Genomic DNA, 25102 nt, shown 5'->3' with positions numbered 1-25102 from the left:
ACCAATCAACCAGACCCCCCCACACACAGAGAGACAATACCAATCAACCAGACCCCCCCCCACACACAGAGACAATACCAATCAACCAGACCCCCCCCTCCACACACACACAGGGACTAAACCACTATCCGAAGAGTAGTACACCTGGAGCGACCCGTGGCCCCGGCTGATATGTAACAGGGGATGGCCTTATCCGGCATCAATGGGAGAACAGGTCCTTGGTCCTCTGAAGGCTTGATGCCCCAGTGTAGAGGAATGCCAGGGCAGAGAGGCGGGAGGGAGTAGGTGGGTGGGTGAGGGGCACCCCCATAGAGGCAGAAGAAGGGGGAGATGGGATATAGGGGGACTGCAGATGGAAAACTGGGAAAGGGGGTAACATTTAAAATGTAAATAAAGAAAATATCCAATTAAAAAATAAAATAAAAAGTCTCTATTTGTTTCTGTTTTGTGGTTTTGAAATGAAGTCTCACTCTATAGTGCAGGGTAGCCACAATTCACAGCAATCCTCCTGCCTTAGCCTCCCAACTGATAGGACTGTAGATATGAGCCTCCCCAGCCAGCGCATTCCTTACAAATTAATCCGAAACAGGTATCCAAAATCTCAGCTAAGAGAGTTCTGCTTGGTGCCAGGTCACAAATGCCCCCTCCATGGTTACTATCCGTCTGTTCTTTTATGCAAGTGTAGCCTGGCTTTAAACAACACATGTAACCAACGCCTTCTCTTGTGTTGAGAAGTAAATGACAGGGGAAAACTCACTTCCGTGCTCAGAGAGAGAGCTTGGCCAGTGGAGTGAGGAGGCTGAAGAAGGCTGACGACGGCGGGGTTCTGACACTCAGCATCTCCAGCCTGCCGGACAGCGGGTCCCCACACTGAACACATTCCATGTGCTAAGACAAGGGGCACAGGGGCTCTAGGGGTGAAGTTAACTTTGAAACAGAATAGTTCAACCAATCAGAGCAGATGAGAAGGCAAGGTACAAAACAGAGCGAGCCCTCTATTTCCAGCCATAGACCCAGAAGAGCAAGAAAACCCAAGGGATGACTCCTGCCCAGCAGTGACGGACCTATCCGTCATCTACAGATACCGTCCAGCCATGCTTTCTGTAGTCTGTCCTTTTTGTGTATTAACCACACAGTCACAAAAACTGACACATTACTTATTCAAGGGTAAGCTAAGTGTTTGCATGTTAAAACACTTTGAAAATGAAGGAAAAGCATGAAGTCTACTGTAGGCTAGTGTTTATATCCTCAGACAAGGTCCAAGAAGCAGTATCCTTGCTTGGCTCCCACGGAGATCATTACAGTATTGCCACCTTAAATTGTGAGTGCCTGTTAGTGACAACCTGAGAGCAAGGTTTCTGCTGAACCATCTCTGATGGTCAATACACAGCATAATGTCTGGCACTTGACACGTTCAAAATTATCTGTTAATAAACTTAACAGATAATTTTAGCAATCCAGACCAGACTGAAGATGTTCTAAGGTAAAGGAGAAGCCTTTACATATACAATAGTCAACAAGGTTTCAGCTGCAGAATGAATGCATGAATGAATGAACGGACCCTGAGTACATTCTGAAGGCGTGACAACTAGCGACATCTAAAGCCCTTTCCTCTCTACTGCTGTGCCTCACGCCATTCCCAGACTGAGGATAATGACAGAAAACAGGATGGAAACTGGATTTTCATATGAAGCTGGAAGATGAGAATTTTACTTCCCCAGCATTTCATCAGAAATGTAGTAATAACAATCTAGCTATAACAAAAGCTGCACTTTTGCACAAAATAGATTAAAGTACGGATCCTGACCATCGAAGGGACTTCATTGGGTTATTCCGACATTAGGTTAAACACCAGATCTCAGGTTACTCTCTCCCATTGGGAAGATGGCCAGTAAGGAGACTTTATGAAATCCCTCAGTACACTGTTTGAACGCCCTGACCGTCCTAAGAATCCGGATTCCTGTTGCCTGTATTCCGCACAGACACTAAACAAATAAACAAAGTGCCCAGCATTTTCTTTTTCTTTCAGTAGCCTTTCCTTAAGTCCTCTCCCGGGCTCAGGAAAGCTGCACTGTCTGTCACAGGCAGCAGTTACAAGGAGCTCAGGTGGCCAGGCCTGATGCTAACAGTGTGTGTATGACCTCATACAGCACTCACAGGAGACTGGGGGGTCACAACTACTGTCCTTGTTTTATAGATGGTTTGGAATCACTGCACACAAAGCTGTGTACCTGGGAATCAGTACCACACTAGAAAAGGCCTGAGTCTACCTCACTGTGTTTTCACCTCTGCACTCTGTTAGCTCACTAGTGCATGCTGTGTGTGTGTGTGTGTGTGTGTGTGTGTGTGTGTGTATGTTCTTCTGTACTAGCCTCGGATCTTCCTCACTAACTACATGTCACACTGTCTCCTGTGACCTCCTCTCATTGCCAGATTATCTTGGATAATATTCACATTTGTCAACTTTATCACAGCTGACACAGCTAAAGCATCTCCATCCGTGTATGTACATACACTGTACACTTACATACATTGTGACAGTCGCTTGTTACTGTCAACTGGATTTGTAACACTACCTTCCTAATGCTGTGACCCTTTACTGCAGTTCCTTATGTTATGGTGACCCCAACCATAAATTATTTCCACTGCTACTCCAGAAACTGAAATCTTGCTACTTTGTGAACCATAATGAAAATATCTAACATGCAGGATGTGTTTTTATTGGAACAAATTGACCTGAAGGTGTTGGAACCCACAGATAGAGAACCACTGATTTGGAATATTTAGAGAAAGATGTAGTTCTGGCTATCTCCCATGGGTGTGTCCCGAAAGAACACCACTTCACAGCTAGGAGCCTTGATGGAATCAAAAGGGGAGAAAGGAGCCCTGGGGAGATGCTACTCTTGTGAAGTGCTTGCAGCAGAAACAAAGACCTGAGTTCAGTCCTCAGCACCCACATAAGAAAGCTGGATATGGTGGCATGCAGCTGTAATCCCAGCAGTGGGGAGACAGAAAAAGGAAGTTTCTTGAGGTCTGTTGAGCAGCTGATCTAGCTGAGTCTGCAAGCTCAGAGTTTAGTGGAAGACTCTGCCTCGAAATATTTAGGAAGCAATTGAGGCAGCCACCTGGCCAGCCTTGGGCCTCCGTGTGCATGCACGTGTCTAGCCATGCACACACAATAAATCTACCGTTTTTCTGCACAGTTGTGATGCATGTCTGCAATCCTGCACAGTGCTCGGGAGACACAGGCAAGTGAATCTCTGGGTCCCGGGCCAGCCTCGTCTACAGAGTGAGTTCTGGGGCAGCCAGGACTACACAGAAAAAAACCTGTCCTGAAAAACCAATTATAGTAATAACAGTTTGGATTTTTAGAAGAAAAGGCCAAAGTCAGACAGCGCAGACATTCTCTCTGTTTCTTGGCTACCAGGGCGTGAGCGAGCAGTTTCACGGCCGTCACCGTCACCGCCATGCCTGACACCAATCATTCCCAGCCACGAAAGTTACATCTTCAAGCTATGATCCAAACTAAGCCCTTCTCCAAGTTGCTTCTTGTTAGGTGTCTAATTACAGCAACGAAGCAGTAAGTAATACTATATACCACATCAATCCTACACAGAAACTTACACGCAGCCCTGCTTTTGAAGTGCAGTGCTGACCATGAACCAGGAATAAAGCAATAATAATACATATAAAAAAACAGGTGCTCTACTGTTAGAAAAGCAAGAACATGTTTGCAGTAAGTATTCCAATGTGCATAATATAACACCGTAAGCCAGAAGTCATATGCCGAGCACTCAGAAAGCATTATTAAGTCGTAGTTAGCATAGTAAACATTTGTCATAGACACCATGGTAGTGTGGCGGGTTGGCTAGGACTGACTGCTGGCGACAGGGCCTCCCCATAGTAATGTCCTATCTTTCACATTTATTCTACTTCCTTCTCAGTTTCACATGTGCATTCCTTGCACACAGACCACCTCCCATAAATCTCTCTCTAGCACTTATGTATACCTATTTCACTGTATAACCCAAGGTCAACCAGGTCATCCTTGTGCCTGTGGGCTCAGCATCCAGGCCCTCCCCTTCCCGGACTGACTGTTGATATGGTCCATGTTGGGTGGGTTGAATACACGGTACTGTAGTGTGAGTCAATGGTTAATGGTACTGTAGTGTGAGTCAATGGTTACATAGTCTTGCGTGGTCTAAGGAATGCCGTGTTTTAGCTTTATCTCCTGTCAGTCATAAAACTCCCTGCACTGCTGGGGTTTTTTTAGTTCTTCGAAAATTTTATAAACGTATTTTGACCACATTCACCAACCTACTCCCACCCCCTTCCTAACCCACCGGATTGGTGTCCTCTTGGTTTTCTCCTTTAGAAAACCACCAGGTACAGTGTGTACTGCCCATATGCTCTTGGACACACTGCCATCTGGTGGAGAATGACTGTACTACCAGCGGCTACACAAAGAAAACCAACTCCCCTGTACCGGAGTTCTACTCACGTTGTTTATTTATTCTTTTTACTGGGGGTCCAATATTTAACTATTTGAAAATACACTTAAAGTTGGAGGCTCCACAAATGACTCACAAGGTAATCTATTACTGCTCCATGTGAGTCACATGGCTAATTCTGTCAGAAGATAATTCCCACTTAATACACACCTGCCAAGGTGTCTAATGAACCACAAGGTGCGACCTCACACCAGCAGATGGATTTTCCAGACTAGCCCAGACTGCCACTTTGTGCCAGCAACCAGATTAACATCTGATATGCCAGCTAAAATATCGTGGCCCACACCAGGATTAAGCTTCTCAGCTACGTATCTTAAAGCTTTGTCTGACTCATACAAATATAAAAAATAGCCCAAGAACTCCAATGTTAGGATGTTCTTCATCTGGATAAGGAGCATGTAAAAATGAAATTTCAAACTTCTTCTTGGAGAACATGTTTCGTCAAAAAGTATATGAAAACTAAGTTACAACAAGGAATGGCTACCAATTGATATATAATGTTCAACACACCAAAAGTTCAATTTTTTAAAACAATACTATGCTTGTTAAATAGGGTTATGTGAGATATGGCCAAGCCAGGAGAGTCTTGGTTTTCTTCTTTTTGTCACAGTAGTACATAGATCCTTCTTTTCCATTTACATAATACAGCATGGTAAATCATATTTTTTTTTTCAACCAATATATAGTCAACCAGTTTGTGTGAAAAAGGAAATCATCAAGTATCTTGTGTTGTGCTGTCATTAAGCCATAAAATACTTTTAAACAAAGAAAATGTCCCTTTGGATTATAACCCATTCTCCCTCCTAACATGCTTAAGATGAACTCATCTTAATCAGCCTGAGATATGAAATGTTCTTAATCATACCCCTTTGGCCTCTGCAGAAGAAACAAAAACTCCTCAACTTACGTCCATCACAAAACAGACATTGTTAGATTACAGAATCCAGATTTCACAAAGTGATTACTTTCAAGTGGAAATTAAATGGGAAGGCTGAAAAAATAAGACAGAAATCAAACTAGTATACATTTTAATGCTGAGTAGCAAGAACCACTTAAACTAGTTTATCAGAATAATATTGGCCAAAATTCTGAAACCCAAAATCCATGACCTCTTAGACCTAGTCACTGTAGCAGGCTTTAAAATGCTTTGCCTTAAGGGATCTTTGTGAGGTTCAAAATTTTTGATAGTCCCTCGTTCCAAGGAGCTTTTATATGGGGATATACATAGAGATATTTACTGAACTCGGAGAGTTGTAAGGCATCCTTGTGGCTTTCTGTACGGACAAGTTGTGATGTCTTCAAGTTAGGTCACAAATGGATGTCTCATCCTTTATACATTCAGACAGCACCCCACCTTTTGTCATCCTGTGTGGGCTTGCAACCTGAGCTGGAGAACACCAACCCATTGAGTTACTGACACCTTTCAGGTTTCCTGCACCATATGACATCAAAAAACCACCCCCAGTACCTAGAAAAGCTTTAAATGTGGGATGTTGGGACTGATCTGTGCCTCAAAAGTAGATCCCCTGGGGAAGGCATCGTCACAAGTAAGACATCCTTCCTCGCCTGATCTGAATGAAGACAGTTCACTGTCACACACTACAACCTCTACCGCTGTGCACGTGATTTCCTGTGATAGAAACTGGGGGAGATACTTGATGTTTAGGATGTTGGCAAGCTCGTAGTAATGGAGTGAAGGTTTCCAACATTCTTCTTACCCTTTTCTGTGGCTGGATGGAGTGTGAGTATGGTTGTAGGGTTCGATCTGCATAGAGACCTCGGGCACTGTGGGCAGAGCCGGGCAGACCCAATCAAAGCAGAGCGTCTCGTCCAGTTCCCTGCCTTGAGGGAGTAAGGCAGTGGGGGACAAACCTATGCACTAGAGCACCCGGTACATCCTCCACTGTAGAGAGAGTTTGGGTTCCTAGTTATGTTATGTAAACACTTTTGTTGTTTTAATCCCAGGCGTGGGAAATGGGGCTGCTTCAGATTGTCCTCAGTAGCTGACTTGTATGAGCCCTGGAAGGGGCGTGGATCTGCGTCGGCAGATAGTTTAATTCGAGAAACAATTAAGAGAGGCCAGAGAGACAGGGGGAGGAGTGGTCTGAAGAAGACAAGGCTGTTCCTCCTGCTGGTTCCTGCTTCTGCTGCTGCTGCTGGTGGAGAGAAAGAGATGAGAAGAGGCTGGAGATAACCTGATAAGACACATCCTGGACTTACTCCAAGGAAGTCACCGCCCTTAATCAGCAGGAAGTAATTTATAGAGACCTACATCACCTTTCCCTCTATCCATCTTTCTCTCCTCCCTAACTGAAGATAAAGGTTGGAAGGAAGGTAGAGAGAAAAGAACCCAAATAAAATAGACTGAAAATTATGCCTACAGGCATGCATATCATATATACACATGACAGAGAAACTCAGCATAGACGCAGACACACATCTCTCTCTCTCTCTCTCTCTCTCTCTCTCTCTCTCTCTCTCTCTCTCTCTCTCTCACACACACACACACACACACACACACACACACACACACTTGTTGCTTTGAACTGCAGCTGTTCTGTCCTGATTCCTACTGGCACAGTTTTATCCACCATTGCTTTAGCATAAATAGTGTAACTGACCCAGTGAGAGGAACAAGTGTTGTCTTACCTTTATACATACATACATACACACACACATACATATATACATACATACACACATACATACATATATACACACGCACATACATACACACACATACATACACACATACATACATATATACATACATACATACAACTTTCTCTTCAAGGACACATTAAAGGTGTCTAAGAGGTTCGAAGAGCTGGTGAACCTAAAGTATTTTTTCAAAGAATTTAAAACCCACAAAGGTATTAGCAAGTTAACAGAACCACAGCTCACCCACAGACAAACACAATGAAGTCCATTTCCTACTGCAAAAAGAAAGTGAAGGAGTCGGTTAAGGATATATCTCTCACTAATTACTTCTCTCTACTGAGTGGATCTTCAAGTGAGCATAAGATATGAGTCATACGCATACTGTCGAGCTACACGTTCTCAATGTTTATCAAACAAGGTCTAGGCTCAAGGATTCTAGAAAGCTCTCAGATTTCTTTCCTGTATTTCACCCAGCGGGGATAAACAAAACCCACTGATTCCTCTCCTTCTGAGTTCTCAAAGTGCAAACGGAGGTGAGTCACACTGGCTTGCTTTTTTTTATTTGAAAACTTATTTTTATCTTTTTTGAAAATGTATTTCTGTGTGTGAGACAGGGAGAGACAGACAGAGAGAGAGACAGATAGAGAGAGAGCATTTACAGAAGGAAACTATCCACAAGTTGTGAGGCCCTCATGGGTACTGAGAACTGACCTCAGGTCTGGAAGAACAGCAAGTACTTTTAACTGCTGAGCCATTTCTCCATTCTTGGTAGTGTTCCTTTCTGTAGAGAGTTTATACCCCCCCCCCGACACACACATACACACACACATATTGTAAGTGCACACAGCCCCAGTAGGCAGCTATGTCTTCAGAGTTCTGTCCCACCCCCTAAGTCACACTCAAGTCAGACATAAGGATCCTCAGTCAGACACCCAACTGCACATTCAAAGCAAAAGTTCTTCCGAATGTTAAATCATCCCCTGGCTCAAGTACTCAAAAGCTCGGGTGGAGAAACATTGCAAGCCTTTCAGACTAAAAGGATGATCTCTACCACTAACCGCCAGCCCTCCTAGGGGACATTCTCAATGAGGAGGACCTCTGGGATAATTTATGGACTTGGCTCACACTGGATTCTCTAAACTTAGGTTTTCAGACCTACAGTCTGGGCCTGTATTCCATTGCTCTACCACCAGACCAGACCAGACTCAGTCACTCTTGCCATACTGATTTACAACAGTTCAGCTCCAATTTTCAACTTAACAGAGGAGCAAGAGCAAAACACAATCAGCAGGAACTGAGCTTTCCATCTGAAATGTGGTTTCTTTCTGGGCTAGCAATGTGCGGCACAACTCTATCTCCAGACCTGAGGTGGAGCTCAGCTGTCTGTTAACCACGTGATCATAAGAGCAAGCTATTAGCGCTCTACTGGCAATGTTGTGTATTTGGATACAACACATTTAGTTAAGATTGTATTAGCAGATCTCAGCACTTGGGAGGCAGAGGGAGGAGGATCATAAGATCAAGGTCATCCTTAGCTGCTTGGTGACTTCAGAGACTCTGTCTCAAAGGTGGTGGGGTGGGAGGTATGTAGAGCTCAGTGGGTAACGTGCTTGCTGACCTGAGCAAGCTTGAAGACAAGTTCAGTCACAAAACCCACAAAAAAAGGTGGGTGAATAGTTACAAAGAAAAAATTAGTCTTCTCCAAAGAGCCTCACTAAATATAACCCCACACTTCAGACCCTTAGAATGCTGTGTCCGGGATTTTATTATTATTATTATTATTATTATTATTATTATTATTATTATTAGTCTTTTGCTTATATATTTTGGTTTCTGATTGTGTTTTGTGATGTGAGTGTGTGAGAGAGAGAGAGTGAGTGTGTAAGAGAGAACAAGAGAGTGAGAAAGCAAGAGTGAGGGTGTGTATGAGAGAGGGGGGAGACAGGAGGGAGAGAGAGAGTTGCTTGTTTTTAAAGAACAGGATAAAGGCAGTTGGGCGGGAGAAAGGTGGGTACTCTGAGAGAAGTTAGGAAAGGGGAAAAGAGTGATCAGAATATATTGTATGAAATTTTAAAATAAAAAATAAAATTTAAAGCTAAAAATATTAAAAGAAAACAAAGTAGGGGAGGGGGAAATCTGGGTGACTTGGCTCATTTGTAACTGCAGTTCTGGGGAAACAGAGCCAGGCAGACAGATCCCTGAGGTTTGCTGGCCAGCCTCCTCAGTGAGTTCAAGACCAGTGAAAAACCCTATCTGAAAAAGAGAAAGGTGGACAGCTCCTGAGAAGTGACATCCAAGTTTGCCCTCTGACCTTCTCTCTCTCTCTCTCTCTCTCTCTCTCTCTCTCTCTCTCTCTCACACACACACACACACACACACACACACACATATGCACACACGTACACACACAAGTGTGAGTGCCCAGCTTTTGTGTTGATAATGTACACACTATAGATTAACCTGCCTGCCACAGCAGGCCAGCAAACTACCTAAGCTATGTGGTCATTAGTCTATGTGTACAAAATGCCCTTTCTACTTACAGTATTTTCAACTTGCCATGAGTTTATCGAGCTGAATATAGCCCATCCCAAGATGAGAAGCATCTCTAAGGTCTGAGTAGTAAGCTCCACATATCCCTCAACTATTCATTCGGTTCTCTTTGATCTATGTTCACCATCTCTGCACGACAGTCCTATCCATCTGCTCACCAGCCTAGGAAGCCCCAGTCTACAGCTCCTCACCCACCAACCCTGCTGGTTCACTCTGGTGTTTGCCCCCACCCACTGCTCCCCTCCCCACTGCTCTAAAACACCCCCTACTCTGCCCCTCATCTCCTTCACACTCAGTTAAATTCTCCCCCGCATCTCTCCCAGAAGACAAAATTACAAAGTTCTTCCACGGCGCAATACCAAAGTCCATACTGCCTGGAACAAGCCCTCTTCTTTCCTCTCTGTTTCTCAGAAGCTGCTTTAGCTGCCAGTGACACTGTTTCATTCCCCAGGGCTGGGTCTTATTCTATTTCATGAAAACTCAGAGAGGAGTAAACACACTGTACTATGTTGCCAAATTAATGTTAAATAATCATTATTAGGCACAAAATAAAAAGTGGACTCCCCCATCTCTTAGTTAGAGTTTCCATTGCTGTGAACAGACACCATGACCAAGACAACTCTAATAAAGGACAATATTTAACTGGGGCTGGCTCACAGGTACAGAGGTTCAGACACGGTGCTGGAGGAGCTGAGAGTTCTGCATCTTGTTCTGAAGGCAAACAGGAGCAGACTGTCTCCTCCGCACTGGGAAGAGCTTCAAAGTCTACCCCACAGTGACACACTTCCTCCAACAAGGCCACACCATCCAACAGGACCATTCCCCATGGGCCAAGCATATTCAAAACACCGCACACCCCAAATTATTGTTTCTACCTCTGCTTCAAGAAGTCATAAGCAAATACGCTGCTCTGGGAATAAGACTTCTAGACGTACTCATCTCCCCATTTTGCCACTGCTTCCTATAAAGTATGTCTCACCTGAAAGTAAACCAGTATTTGAAAACCCTAAGTGGTCCTTCAGCCTTACAAAAGGGTGGATTATCTTCCCCAGGGAAATGTAAGTGAAACAGAGGTGCCTGAGCACTAATAAAAAGCCCAAGTCAAGTGCCCACACAGCCCTAGTGTTTCTGGGCTGTATTTCTCATCCCTGGCTCCATCAGGAAAACTGGGTTTCTTTATCTAGTTTCAACTTTTAGCTGCTAAGTGAAGTTAGGCTCCACAGGAGCGCAATGGCTGATAGTCATATTACTGCCCCAAGTTTTATTTATGAGACAACTCAAATGTGTCTTTTCTAACATTTGCAGACATCCCTGTACTTTTCGGGAACCTGTATAAGGAAGCTGTAAACCTACTTTCTTACATCTACGAATGGGGCAGAATGCAGAATATTCTTCTCACGAGGAGGTGGCCTTCTAGAAAGAACTGCATAAACTATGAAACTAAATACACTTGAAAACAAAGAAAGACAGAGTAGTGACAATAGCCTGGTGAGTATGTGCCTGCACACACACACACTTGCACATACACAAACACTCACACATCATACACACACACTCATACACACACATGGGGTGGAAGAAGAGGCATAAAAGAATATATATATATATATATATATATATATATATATATATATATATATATATATATATTCTTGGCTCTCTCACATGAGCAAAGACATAACACCCCGTGTACTCACTCACTGAGCTTGTATTCACTGAGCTTGGACTATACAAACTATAAACATCAGTTTTGCTTGCTTTAATAAAAAATATAAAAAGTGTTTTATTTGCACTCCTGGAGCTCAAATGCTTAGAGCCCCCTGGTACTCTACACTGTCCTTTGGCATTTCCTTTCATTCTCAGAGACAGAGCCTCACTGGTCTGAGCAGGACAGCAGCACATCCTTTCAAATCCCTCTCACACTTACTCCATGGGAAGGCACAGAGAAGAAGAAATAGCCGTGGTGGAAATGTATGGTGGGCAGGGGGATACTCAGACACACTCCAGTGAGCCTCCCGCCCCATGCGGAAAATGGAACAATACAGCCGCACTGGAAATGTTCACAAGAAGGCAGAAATCTAAAATCTGTAATACAAAATCAACCCGCATTGCTGCACAGATCCATTCCCCCTGTGGTAAGGATGAGGAAAGCAGGCTGCAGCTCACAGCTGGGCTATGTTTCACACACAGGAAGGCTGCAGCTCACAGCTGGGCTGTTCTGTACACAGGAAGGCTGCAGCTCACAGCTGGGCTATGCTGTGTACACAGGAAGGCTGCAGCTCACAGCTGGGCTATGCTCTGTACACAGGAAGGCTGCAGCTCACAGCTGGGCTGTTCCACACACAGGAAGGCTGCAGCTCACAGCTGGGCTGTTCCACACACAGGAAGGCTGCAGCTCACAGCTGGGCTGTTCCACACACAGGAAGGCTGCAGCTCACAGCTGGGCTACAGCAGAAGCAGCTCAATGCTGTGGGAGCTCGCTCATATTCCTGCACATCAGGAAAGCAAGATCCCCAAATTCCATCCTTAACAACCTAACTTCTCTGCCAGGCTCTCCCTCCTGAGTGATGGTCCTCAACCAGTGGGTGGTGACTCCTTCAGGGTCCAACCACCCTCTCACAGGGGGGCACTCAAGACATTATGATTCATGATAGTAGCAAAACTGCAGTTATAATGGGAGAGAAGGCTTACCCCAACATGAGGAAGGATGAGAGCCACTGTTCTAAAGATCACATAGTGCCCCCAAATAGTGCCACCCTCTAGGGATCAGGTATTTAAACACACACACACACACACACACACACACACACACACCAATGAGAGACATTTGATATTTAAACCATAACAAGTGCTCAAATTACGAAACAAATAAATCAAATGCAGCATGTAGGGCTTCCAGGATGTAATCCCTCGTGCAAACAGAACCAAGCTGGAGGGATATTCAAAGCCCTTTAACACAATGATATATCCCTAAAATCAAACCCCTGCCTCACACCTTTAATAACTAGATTCCTGTGCTAATCTTTGTCTTAAAAGCAATAATGCTGCAGCAATGCACAGCACAGGTGTGCGCTGGGATGGTCTGGCGTGCTGAGCAGCGAGGGTGAAGATCGGAGTTCCAACTCCCCATACCCACCAGAAAGCCAGGCATGGTTTTGAACCCAGTAGGGAAGGAGACACAGGGGGATCCTGGAGGGATCATTCATTGGCCACTCTAGCCAGCCAGTGAGCTCCAGCCTCAGTGAGTGTCCTGCCTCAAAAACAGGGTGGAGAGTAACAGGCCAGAACTGGGAGAAACTCCAGTTTATATTAAACTTAATTATAATAAAGTTAGAAGGAGGTGTCATTTTAAAATTCATATTGTCATCATTGTTTGGGACAGAAACTGACATGGTCACTCTGCAGTAGACGGTGGATAGATAACCATTCTGACCACTCTTGCAAAAGAACAGGAATGCAGAAAACCTGCTGGAACAGGTTGAAGTGGGGCTGGTGGGACAGTGACCCCTGCTGGCCACTGAGCAAATGTACACAGTGGGTTTTAAAATGCAAATCTCAGGATCTTCAGTTAGATCTACCTTTTCTTCCTTTGTCTTAATCACCCTGGGGGGCACCACACCCCTTTTCAAGGTTACTAACCTAGTTATAGTAGAAACCTGGAAAACCTGCCAAAACCCACACTCCAGAGTGGATCCACAACTTCCCTGTGTGTGAGTGTCAGCAGGACCTGACCAAACCCCTGAGCGGGTTCTGAAAACGTGCACCAAACATCTTCCTTGAAACAGGACTGGGAGGGTTTCGGTGAAACCCAAACTCCACTTTAAATCTTCTGTTTAAAACAGACCTTTGGGGTGAGGATGTCTGTGACGCTCTGTAATGAAGATTCTGAAGTAAAACCGCCTCTTGAACATTTTTTTACAAAATTTCAATGAACGTCTATCACATGATGATTCTTTCAGGATCTTAAGCCAATCCAACGCAGGATGTTGTTTTAAGCTGACATGGAGCGAGATTGCTTTGGCTGAAGAACTCGAGATATTTACAGATGCAAATTTATCTTCCTGTTACTTTTTAAAAGGCATGTAAATCGGTTGTCTTCAAGTTCAGCTCTTGGCAAAGGTGTCTCCCTAGAAATGGTACAGTTGGGTCCGACAGAGCAGCCTCCTGTGGTGCACACCCCCACGTGCTGGAAGGGTGTTAGAATAGGACTGCTCCTGGTGCGCATGGTCCTCCTGGGGACTGACTGGGGTCGGTCCCATGAACCCCACATGATCACCAAGCCATCTGTGTGTGGAAACTTCCAGAGCCGGTCACTACCCATTGTTAATGGCCGCTACCATGGTAAGGCCAGCTGGGGGAGCAGTGTAGGCACAAGGTGCTTCCTGGAAGAAGTGCTTTCTTTGTGTTCGTGAGATAAAATTAAATGAAAACAAAGTCCCATCGACTTTTCAAGACCTAAGAGGCTGAGTGGAAAGTTCTCTACACAGTTTTTCAAGGCAGCACCTCTAAACAACAACAAACAAACAAACAAAACCCCAGTGTTTTGAAAAATAAACAAGTAACCTGAAATCTTTATTCTAGCAGTGGTGTTAAGAAATCAGTAATAAATTACTGCAGGGTGTTCTCCACAGCACTCACCGATCACAATTGAAGACTCACAGTGGTAATAGCCATTGCTCTGTTTTTTCTTCAGCATGGAGCAAAGATCTATCTGGTACAGTATTTCTTCTCCAAATCTGTGGTCGATAAACGGTTCATACAATTCAGGCTCTATTTTTCTCACTCCCTTGAAATGACAAACAAATCCATGTCAGGCGGTCATTCCACTGGGCACCCAGTTCCTATTTCCGTCAATCTCTCAGAGCCTGATATTACATTTTGGATTCAGATAAAAATAAATGCCGAAAATTTTTTTTCTTTAAGTCTCTATGCCTGGGCCGGGCTCCATGGAAAGCCATCAACTGAAAATGCTAACCTGATGTGATAGCACTTGAAATTTTGTACATCTCTAAGCGTCAGGACTAAGAAACCATGAGATGAGGCAGAGTTACCAAGAGCATAACCATTTGCACGTGGGTGGGTGGGTGGTTTTATTTTAAGTGCTGTGGCTCTTACTTCACAGGGAGGGGAACCTTCTGAAAACACTAACTCTCAGTATTGAAGCCTTCACATAAAAACCACCTGAGCACAATGCAGATCTCAGCAGGGCAGGGAGACCAATGGCTCTTCTGCATCTTCCTCCCTCTGCCTCTCCTTGTTTCCAACACAGCAGGGGCAGAGGGTGCTGAAGACAGGAACAAGGTCCTCTTGGTGCTACTATAGCCTCTCAGCAGGAAATATCACCCCCCCCCAACACCACCTGTCCTGACACTTTGACCTCAGAGTCCCAAGTCATGGTCTCTGAGTTTTATTCTTTCTATTAATTTTTACTTTCTACCAATACAATTTTCCCCTATTAATAATAAAAAATTCATAAAAATTTTTCTATGACAGGAAATCATGTGCTCTTGTTCTGTTTCATTTTCCTATGCAAATGAAAATTGATTTTAACTTTTCACATAAATACGGTTTTGTCCTCGGTGCTTTCTAAAAGCCAGTTCCATTATGTCAGGAAATTTGCCACATCAATATTCACATACGGATTGCAAAATGCTTTTGTCTCTACATGCTCCATTGTATGGAGTATCATGTTATTTGTCAATAGGCTGCTGCCCTTAATAATTAATGGTAAGTAAGACACGCTTGTGTTGTATGTTTAACTGGCTCCTGCTCTTAACCGCTCCCCCTCCCCACTTACAGCCCTTGCGATTCAGTTTGTGAACTCCATTCTACCTACACAGGCTGAATGCTTTGGGACATCCTTGACAAAAATCCAACACACCTTCAGAATAAAAGTCCCAGACAGATTTGGGATTCATGGGACAAACCTCAACATAACAGAGGTGATTTGCAGCAAGCTCACAGCAATATCAACACATTTGAAAAGAATTCAAAGCGTTTCTACTAAAATCTGGAATAAGACAATACTGTCTGCTCTCTCCATACCTACTCAGTATTTCAATAAGACAACTGAAGGAGATCAAGAGGGTGTACAGAGGAAGAAGTTCAGGTATCTTTATTTGCAGATGATATGACTGTATATATAAGTGACCCTAAAAATTCCACCAGAAAACTCCATGGAGCTGATAAATACTTTTGGCAAACAGGAGGATACAAAATCAATCGATACACGATACACAACAATCAGTAGCCTTCCTTCATACAAATGACAAACAGACTGAGAAAGAATTCAGGGAAACAACTTTCACAATTGTCTCAAAAATAATAAAATATTTTTGGGTAATTCTAGCCAAGAGAGTGAAAGAATTTATTACTAATAATATAAAATAATAATATAAAAAACTGAAAACAGTAAAAAAAGAAATCGAAGAAGGTATCTTCATAGGCTGTTAAAATTAATATATAAAAGCAACTTATAGATTCAATACAATCCCCATCAAAAAACCAAAACCTTTCTTTACAGAACTTGAAAGGACATTCTCAGCTTCATATGGAAATACAAAAACCCCAAGATACTAAAATAATCCCAAGCAAGTAAAGAACTGTTGAATGTATCACAATGACAATTTCAAGTTGTACTACAGTACTATGGTACTGGCATAAAATATCATGGTACTGGCATAAAGGCAGAGATGTTGACCAATAGAACTCAATTTAAGACCCAGAAATAAGTTCACACCCATGGAGGCCAGGTTTTTGATAAAGAACCCAGGAATATGTACTGAAAGGACAGTTTCTTTAACAAATGGTATTGGTCAAACTGGTTGGCTGCATATAGAGAAAAGCAAATAGATTCATTGTTACCGCCCTGCACAAGATTCAACTCCAAATGGATTAAAGACCTCAACATAAGACCAGAGACACTGCGGCTGATTGGAGAGAAGGTGAGGAATAGTCTGGACCACAGCAGCACGCAGCTTTCTGAACGGAACACCCACAGCACACACTACTAAAGTGACATCTAGTAAGTGGAGCCTCACTAAACTAAAAAGTTGCTATGTGGCAAAGAACGTCATCTGACTAAGCAGCTCACAGGCTACAGAATGGGATTTTTATAAATAACTACACACCTGATAGAGGGACAATATAAATTATATGAAGAACTCAAAAACTTAGATAGAAGAAAACAACCCAATTAAAAATGGGGCACATATCTAAACAGAATTTTCAAAGGGGAAATCACAGATGGCCGAGAAATGCTTAAAGAAACATTCAACATCCTTAAGTCAACAGGAAAATACAAATCAAACTACTTTGAGGATTCATCTTACACCAGTCAGAATGGCCAAGTGTCAGCCCCTTGTACTACAGTGGGGTGAGGGAGACACTCGGCCACTGTTGGTAGGAGCGTAACCTGCACACCCACTGTAGAAATCAATGCTGCAGCTTCTCAGAAGGCTGGGTGTAAGTGTAGACCTTAGACATTGTACTGGCTGGTTTTGTGTCAACTTGACACAGCTGGAGTCATCACAGAGAAAGGAACCTCAGTTGAGGAAATGCCTCCATGAGATCCAGCTGTAAGGCATTTTCTCAACTAGTGATCAAGGGAGGAGGGCCCAGCTTAGTGTGGGTGGAGCCATCCCTGGCCCAGCCCATTGTGGGTGGAGCCATCCCTGGCCCAGCCCATTGTGGGTGGTGCCATCCCTGGGCTGGTAGACCTGGGTTCTATAAGAAAGCAGGCTGAGCAAGCCAGGGAAAGCAAGCCAGTAAGTGACATCCCTCCATGGCCTCTGCATCAGCTCCTGCTTCCTGACCTGCTTGAGTTCCAGCCCTGACTCCCTTTGCACACACCCAAAGGACATTTCAACCCACTCCAGAGTCACTGGATAGCCATGTGCATCACCACTCATTTTATAACAGCCAGAACTGGAAATAACCCAGACATCCATCAATGAATGGATAAAGAAAACAGAACATTTACACAATAGAGATCATCCTCAGGGAGGTCACCCCGACCAAACAAAGAAAATGCTGTATGTATTAGCTTATGCATAGATTTTAGTTGTTGAGTCTTTAATAAGAACACTGTTAAAGGAACTGGCAATAAAATGGCTCCTAGCAACATTCTGCTAAACTCCGTCCCCTCAGGGCTCATAGAACCCTACAGAAGAGGAGGCAGAAAAAAGTTAGAGCCAGAGGGGATGGAGGAGACAGAGGGGAAAGACCTCTAGACCCAACAGGATGTGTGTTTTATGTCCATTTGGTTTGTGATGTAATTTAGTGCCAGACTCTCGTCAACTTCTTCCAGTTGGCCTTTGTAAAGGCTAGCTTGCCTCATGACACTGAGGTCACTCACCGTCACTGCGAGGGGTGCTGTGTGGATTTAGAGCCAATGGACGTTCTGTTTGCTTATTTTTAAATAAAATCAGCTTCCTGCTATTTTTTAAAAGTTCTTAGAAAATGAAAATGATTTTACTTGTCTTCTAAACGCTCTGCTTTCTCTGGTTATGCATTCATACATGGTTGCATTTGTGCATTCATGTGTATGCATATGTGCATGTATGTGTGCACGTGGACCTGTGTGTGCATGTGTGTGCATGCATGTGTGTGTATGTGGTGTATGTGTGTAGTGTCTATGTGTGTGTGTGATATGTGTGTGGTGTGTGTGGTGTAATGTGTATGTATATGTTTGTGTGTGGTGTGGGTGGTGTATGGGTGTGTGTATGTGTGTGTGTGTGGTGTGTGTGTGGTGTGTGTATGGTGGTGTGTGTGTGTGGTGTGTGTATGGTGTTTGTGTGTGGTATGTGTATGTAGTGTGTGTGGTGTAATGTGTATGTATTTGTGTGTGTGGTGTAGGTGGTGTATGGGTGTGTATGTATGTGTGCGTGGTGTGTGTGTGGTGTGTGTATGGTGTGTGTAGTGTGTGTATGGTGTGTGTGTGGTGTGTGTATGGTGTTTGTGTGTGTGGTGTATGTATGGTGTGTGTGTGTGTGGTGTGTGTATGTGGTGTGTGTGGTGTGTGTATGTGGTGTGTGTGGTGTGTGTATGGTGTATGGGTATGTGTATGTGTGTGTGTGGTGTAATGTGTATGTGTGTGGTGTGTATGTTTGTGTGTGTGTGTGGTATGTGTATGATGTGTGTGTGTGTGTGTGTGTGTGTGTGTGTGTGTGTGTGTGTGTGGTGTAGAAGATACCATAGAAGAGATTGATACAACTGTCAAAGAAAATTCAAAATGTAAAAAACTCCTAACCCAAAACATCTAGAAAATTCAGGACACAAATGAAAAGACCAAACCTAAGAATAATTGGAATAGAGGAGAATGAAGATTCCCAGCTCATAGGAGCTGAAAACATCTTCAACAAAATCATAGAAGAAAACTTCCCCAACCAAAATAAAGAGATGGCCATAAAGGTACAAGAAGCCTATAGAGCACCAAACAAATGGGACCTGGAAAACAACCATTTTGTTACACAGTAATCAGAACAAATAAAGAATATTAAAAGCTGCAAAGGAAAAGGGCCAAGTAACATATAAAGGCAGACCTATCAGAACCACACCAGACTCCTCAACAGACACTAAAAGCCAGAAGAGCCTGGTCAAGCAGACTCCAAGAGAACACAGATGCCAGCCCAGGATATTATACCAAGCAAAACTCTCGAATCGACATAGATGGAGAAGCCAAAATATTACAGGACAAACCCAAATTCAAAAAGTATCTGTCGACCAATTCAACCCTACAGAAGATTATAGAAGAAAAACTCCAACACGAAGAGAGTACATACAGCAAAGAAAAAAACAAGATATTAATCATCTCACAATAAGCTAAAAGGAGAGAACCACATGAACATAATGCCACCTACAAAAACAAACCTAACAGGAACTAACAGAGAAAGATCCTTGAACTCATTAACACAGGGGGAAATCTCCTAATCAGAACTCCAATGGTTCATGTTCTAAGATCAAGAATTGATAAGTAGGAACTCATGAAACTAGAAAGCTTCTGTAAGGTATAGGACATAGTCAATAAGACAAATCAGCAACTTACGGATTGGGAAAATATCTTCACTAACGTTATATCTGATAAAGGGCTAATATCCAAAATATATAGAGAACTCAAGAGGCTAACCACCAACAAACCAAACAACCCAATCAAAAAACAAGGTAGAGAAAGAACTAAACAGAGAATTCACAACAGAGGAATCTCGAATGGCTGAGAAGCACTTAAAGAAATGTTCAACATCCTTAGTCACCAGAGAAATACAAATCAAAACAACCCTGAGATTCCACCTCACACCAATCAGAATGGCTAAGATCAAAACCTCAGGTGACAGCACATGCTGGCAAGGATGTGGAGAAAGAGGAACACTCCTCCATTGCTGGTGGGGTTATAAGCTGGTACAACCACTCTGGAAATCAATCTGAAGATTCCTCAGAACATTCAAAATAGATCTACCTGAAGACCTAGCTATCCAACTCTTGGAAATATACACAAAGGATGCCCACCACATCACAGGAGCACATGTTCCGATATGTTCATAGCAACCTTGTTTGTAATAGCCAGAAGCTGGAAACAACCCAGATGTCCCATAGCAGAAGAATTGATAAAGAAAATGTGGTTCATTTATGCAATGGAATACTACTCAGCTATTAAGAACAGAGACACCCTGAGTTTTGCAGGCAAAGGGATGGAACTAGAAAATATCATCCTGAGTGAGGTAACTCAGACCCAAAAGGACAAGCATGGTATGTGCTCACTAAGGCAGATATTAGCCAAAAAAGTACAAAACACCCAGAATACTATCCACAGAACTCAAAGTTTAACAAGTCAAAGAGCCCACGTAAAGATGTCTCAATCCTACTTGGGAGGGAGAAGAAAACAATCACAAGAGGGGGAGGAATAAACCTGGGTGAGAAAGGGGACAGGGAGGAGAATAGGGGACCATGATCAGGTATTGGGTAAAGGGAACAGGACTGAAGCCCTGAGGGCCAGCAGAAAGAATGGAAACAGACAACCTCAGAAGGTAGGAAGGAGGTGGGGAGACTCTCTAGAATGTACCAGAGACCTGGGAGGGGAGATTCCCAGGACTCAAAGGAGGGATCCTAGATGAAATGCCCTACAATGAGGAGAAGGAACTTGTAGAGCCCACCTCCAGTAGAAAGACAGGGCATCAAGTGAGGGATGGGGTTGCCATGCCACAGTCAAAACTCTGACCCATAATTGTTCCTGTCTGAAAGAACTGCAGGAGCAATAATGGAGAAGAACCTGAGGAAAAGGAGGTCCACTGTTAGGCCCAAAGTGGGATCCATCTCAAAGGGAGCCCCTAAGTTTAACACTATTACTGAGGTTGTGGTGTGTTCACAAAAAGGGGCCTATCGTGACTGCCCTCTAAAAGACCCAACAAGCAGCTAAAGAGTCAGATACAGATATTTGCGCCCAAACAATGGACAGAAGCTGCTGACCCTGTGGGTGAATAAGGGAAAAGCTGGAGGAGGCTGAGAGACCTGTAAGAGGACCAGCAGCCTCAATTAACCTGGACCCCCGAGATCTCTCAGGCACTGGGCCACCAACCAGGCAGCATACACCAGCTGATATCAGGCCCCCAACACATATACAGCAGAGAACTGCCAGGTCTGGACTCGGTCAGAGAAGATGCACCTGATCCTTAAGAGACTGGGGGCCCCAGGGAGTGGGGTAATCAGTGGAGTGGGGGTGGGGAACATCCTTATGGAGGTGGGAGGGGAGGTAGGGGATGCAGAACAGTCAGAGGGTAAAATCTGGACTGTAAAAAGAGATGAAATAAAATTTAATTAATTCATTAATTAATCAAAAGTACAGAAACCAAAAAAGACATAATAAAGACCCTAAAGTGTATAGTGATGATGCTGGCGTTTGATGTGTCAAAGATAGACATGGTGTGCTTCTTTGAGTGAGTGAGCACACGGGGAAAAAGAACACAGTGTGATATCTGTGTTTTCAGGCATTTACTGGGGTCCCTGTTACTGCGCCTCTGTGGAGAACAGAGAGAATGCTGTCGTTTGTTTTCTGTAGATTAAGCCTTCTAATCTAAACAGAAGGCAACCTGGCTTCTAGTTGATTTCCCACCCATGCAGAAACTTTCCACTCTGATTACCAGTCTAGGTCTACGAAACCAGTCCCCATATTTCCCAATGAGCTTGGGTGAACTGGAGTTGGCCAGCGAGGGGGAAGGACATGAGACTGAAAATAAGACAGGTTCTTAGACGCAGAGACGGAACTCACAAACTGAGCTGTGACCTCACTTAAAGCATTTAAACCCTCTGGGTGCCATGTCCCTTTTCTCTGGGGGAGAAAGAGACTCAGTTCTAAGCAACTAACAGCCAAGAAACCACATGCAGACAGTCTGAAAGGTTGGAATCCAGAACCTGGGCATTTAAACAGCCATTAGGTGACTGTTGCTGCAAGTTAATATCATAAAGACAAAGCAACACTTATAACAGCAATTACCAACATTTATAATAGGGGAATTACCTTCACAACTGATTTTCACTCTGGCATTAAGTGGGAAACCACTTGGAAGACGAGGATCCATTGAGAGCAAAACAGGAAAGACAGTGAGTGAGAAGCCAAAGTGCACAGATCTGCAGCCCGTACTCAAGGCTGCAGACAGTAGTACCTACGGAGTGTTTTCCCCAACAGATGTTTGTGATCATGCCTCGTGTGCACGCCAATGAGTTGTTCACGTAACTATCAACAATACGCAAGATATATTTTTGAGGGCATCTTAAGCAACAATTTGTAGGATGGGTCACCCAAACACAAGCTTAAAGAACACAAATGATTCTGAGAACAGAACATGCTAAGCTTGAGGGAGAGGGGGCTCTGCTTACTAATGAGTCTGGCCTTACAGAGCTGCAAACAGGTCTCAACAAGAGGGGAATGTGGGCAGGGTGGACGCCCATCTGTGTCATCTCAGAAACCCTGGTGTAACAGAGGCCAGCTGCTCACTTAACCCTTGGGCTGAATATGCGACCGTGTGTATATTCGTGTGAGTGTGCACACTTGTATGTGTGTATGTGTTTGTGTGTGCTTGTGTGTATATTTGTGTGTGTGTGTTTGTGTGTGTTTGTGTGTAAAATGAAATATCAAGGAAAGATGTGGGCTGTGGAATGTGTGTATGGGGGAGGGAGGTAAAATCACCCAGAGCTAAAGAAAGTTAAGGCACTTGTCTTAGCTTGTCACTGGTCTCACTCCTGTGGAGAAGCCCCGGGAGGGGAAGGCCCACAGACACTCAGTCCGTGGTAAGTGTTTGAGACCCGAGCGGAGCTGACTGCTGGAAGTGCAAGGCTGCCTTTTGGAATCGCTCCAGGACCTACAAAAAACAGAACCTAAAAGCATCCCTCAGCCAGGGCTTGAACAGAGGCTCCGAGAGCTGAGGGGCCCAGGGCCTAAGCAAGAAGGCAAACTCTGGCGCCATCTAGAGGCTGCTCCTGGGAGGAGTCGCAGAAGATGCCGCAGCGATCAGAGGTCAGTGTGCACCTGACAGTCCCAGGAACAACCCAAAACTGCAAAGCATCGTTTACACCCCCAACCATGCTGCACCCTGCACAACAAGTGCTCACCTGCTTCCTGAGCGTTGGTGCTTTGGACAGCTTCATGAAGGTCAGGTGAGGCTTAAAAGTTCTGCTCTCTCCAGCCGTGATGCCTTTTTCCTGAAATGTTCTTTTCGCGGTCTCTGAAGAAAACAAAAAGAATGCAAGCATGTTAATGGAACGCGTGGTTATCTTTAGGTATTAAGCGGCTGGTTCAAGAGATGACTAACTGCATTATAAAGATATTACAGTTTCCAATTTGTGTTTTATGGGTGTGTGTGTGTGTGTGTGTGTGTGTGTGTGTGTGTGTGTGCCTGGAACCCGTGCACTGTGGAACAGAGAACATTCGAGACAGCTGGGCTAGAATAAGCTTCAGCAAGATGCTCTGATGCAGACAATAGAGTAGAGAGCAGAAGAGGGACACCAGATACACACACACATACACACACAAGCACACACACAAACATATTCGCACACACACACATACACGAACATATACACAGATACACACACACAAACATGCACATACACACACAAACACACAGTCCATTATAAAATATAAGTATAGGGCTGGAAAGATGGCTCAATGGTTAAGAGCATTGGCTGCTCTTCCAGAGGTCCTGAGTTCAAATCCCAGCAACCACATGGTGGCTCACAACCATCTGCAGTGGGACCTGATGCCCTCTTCTGGTGTGTCTGAGAACAGTGACAGTGTACTCAAACCTCATGTCCATAGAATGAATGAATGAAAAATAAATGAATAAATAAATAAATGCAAGCATAAATTTTTTGCAACCTATTTTTATTTTAATAAAGGTTCACCCTCTCCTCTAGCCCACCACCCAGCAGAGGCAGTGGAAAAGAAAAGTTATTAGGACACAGGGGAAGTGACCTGGTCAGCAGTAGTTCTTTGGGGACAAGCCCCATCTTTGACTGAGCAGCTGCAGACCAGTCCTCTAGGCAGGCAGACGCCAGATGCCAGGCAGGAGCCAGCAGTTCAATCCTGAAGGAACAGCAAGGCTCACCACAGCATGAGGAAGGCCTCGGAAGCTGCTGCAGGAGCCTCACGGGATGTTCTTGGGTGAGTTTCTCTCAATGGCAGCATTACCACAAGTTGAGTGCACAATGCTATGTAAGGTGGACCGATGCATGTGTGTTGTTAGCAAAGAATATCGAAGCAGAACAAACCAACCAAGGCCTAGTGCTCGTCTCCCGCTGTCTGTGGGTCACATTCATACCCCTTCATCGAGGGTCCTTCCACGTGTTTGCTGTATCCAAACATCCTTTCGCCTGTGTCCGCTCCAGGACAAGTCTTTCCCGTGTCTGCTCCAGCAAGACACCCTTCCACCTGTGCACCCAGCAGAGCATCATCTGACATAACTGACTTTCCAAGGAACTAGAAGTTTCCGCCTCAGTAAAATAAACAAGCACTGGAGCCAAGCCTTTGGATTGCTCCAGTGTAAGACCTTGGGTGTGGGAGGAGAACCCCAGATGGAGCCCAGAAATTTTCCAGGGTGAGCAAAATCAAACAGGGGAGACCAAGACAACAGAGTCCGGAGAGCAGAGCACTCAGACTGTGACGGGGACCACGGGACTAAGTCCACATGGAGGCAGGAGGCGTCTGAGCCACTACTTGCTATCTGATTAGATTTCCACATGTTGCCTTATTTGATATAACAATCAAGTACAACTGAACATTTTAAAATCTATTGGGTTTAGTTCCATCTGATTTTGACATAACTTCTCCCATAACTCTCTTCATCAAAAATCTTTGATATTTATTCACAATACACCTAAATATTTGTCACAGA

At 44.1% G+C, this 25102-nt stretch overlaps 1 protein-coding gene across 2 annotated transcripts in view; it reads right to left on the bottom strand.

Annotated features, from left to right (window-relative positions):
* AKAP7 (A-kinase anchoring protein 7) overlaps nt 1–25102 on the bottom strand; it is a 99578-nt gene that overhangs the window by 35380 nt on the left and 39096 nt on the right. For both annotated transcript variants that reach the window (XM_080929294.1, XM_080929295.1), the window contains exons 6-7: nt 23322–23434; nt 14361–14508 (exon numbers count right to left, since the gene is read on the bottom strand). In XM_080929294.1, coding sequence (XP_080785420.1) covers nt 14361–14508; nt 23322–23434 — 261 coding nt within the window. The remainder of the gene's footprint in view (nt 1–14360; nt 14509–23321; nt 23435–25102) is intronic.

The sequence above is a fragment of the Micromys minutus genome, assembly GCF_963924665.1.
Source record: "Micromys minutus genome assembly, chromosome: 15".
In the NCBI taxonomy this organism is placed as follows: domain Eukaryota; kingdom Metazoa; phylum Chordata; class Mammalia; order Rodentia; family Muridae; genus Micromys; species Micromys minutus.
Note: the sequence above shows the minus strand (reverse complement) of the source record. Positions and strands in the feature narration are given on the sequence as shown.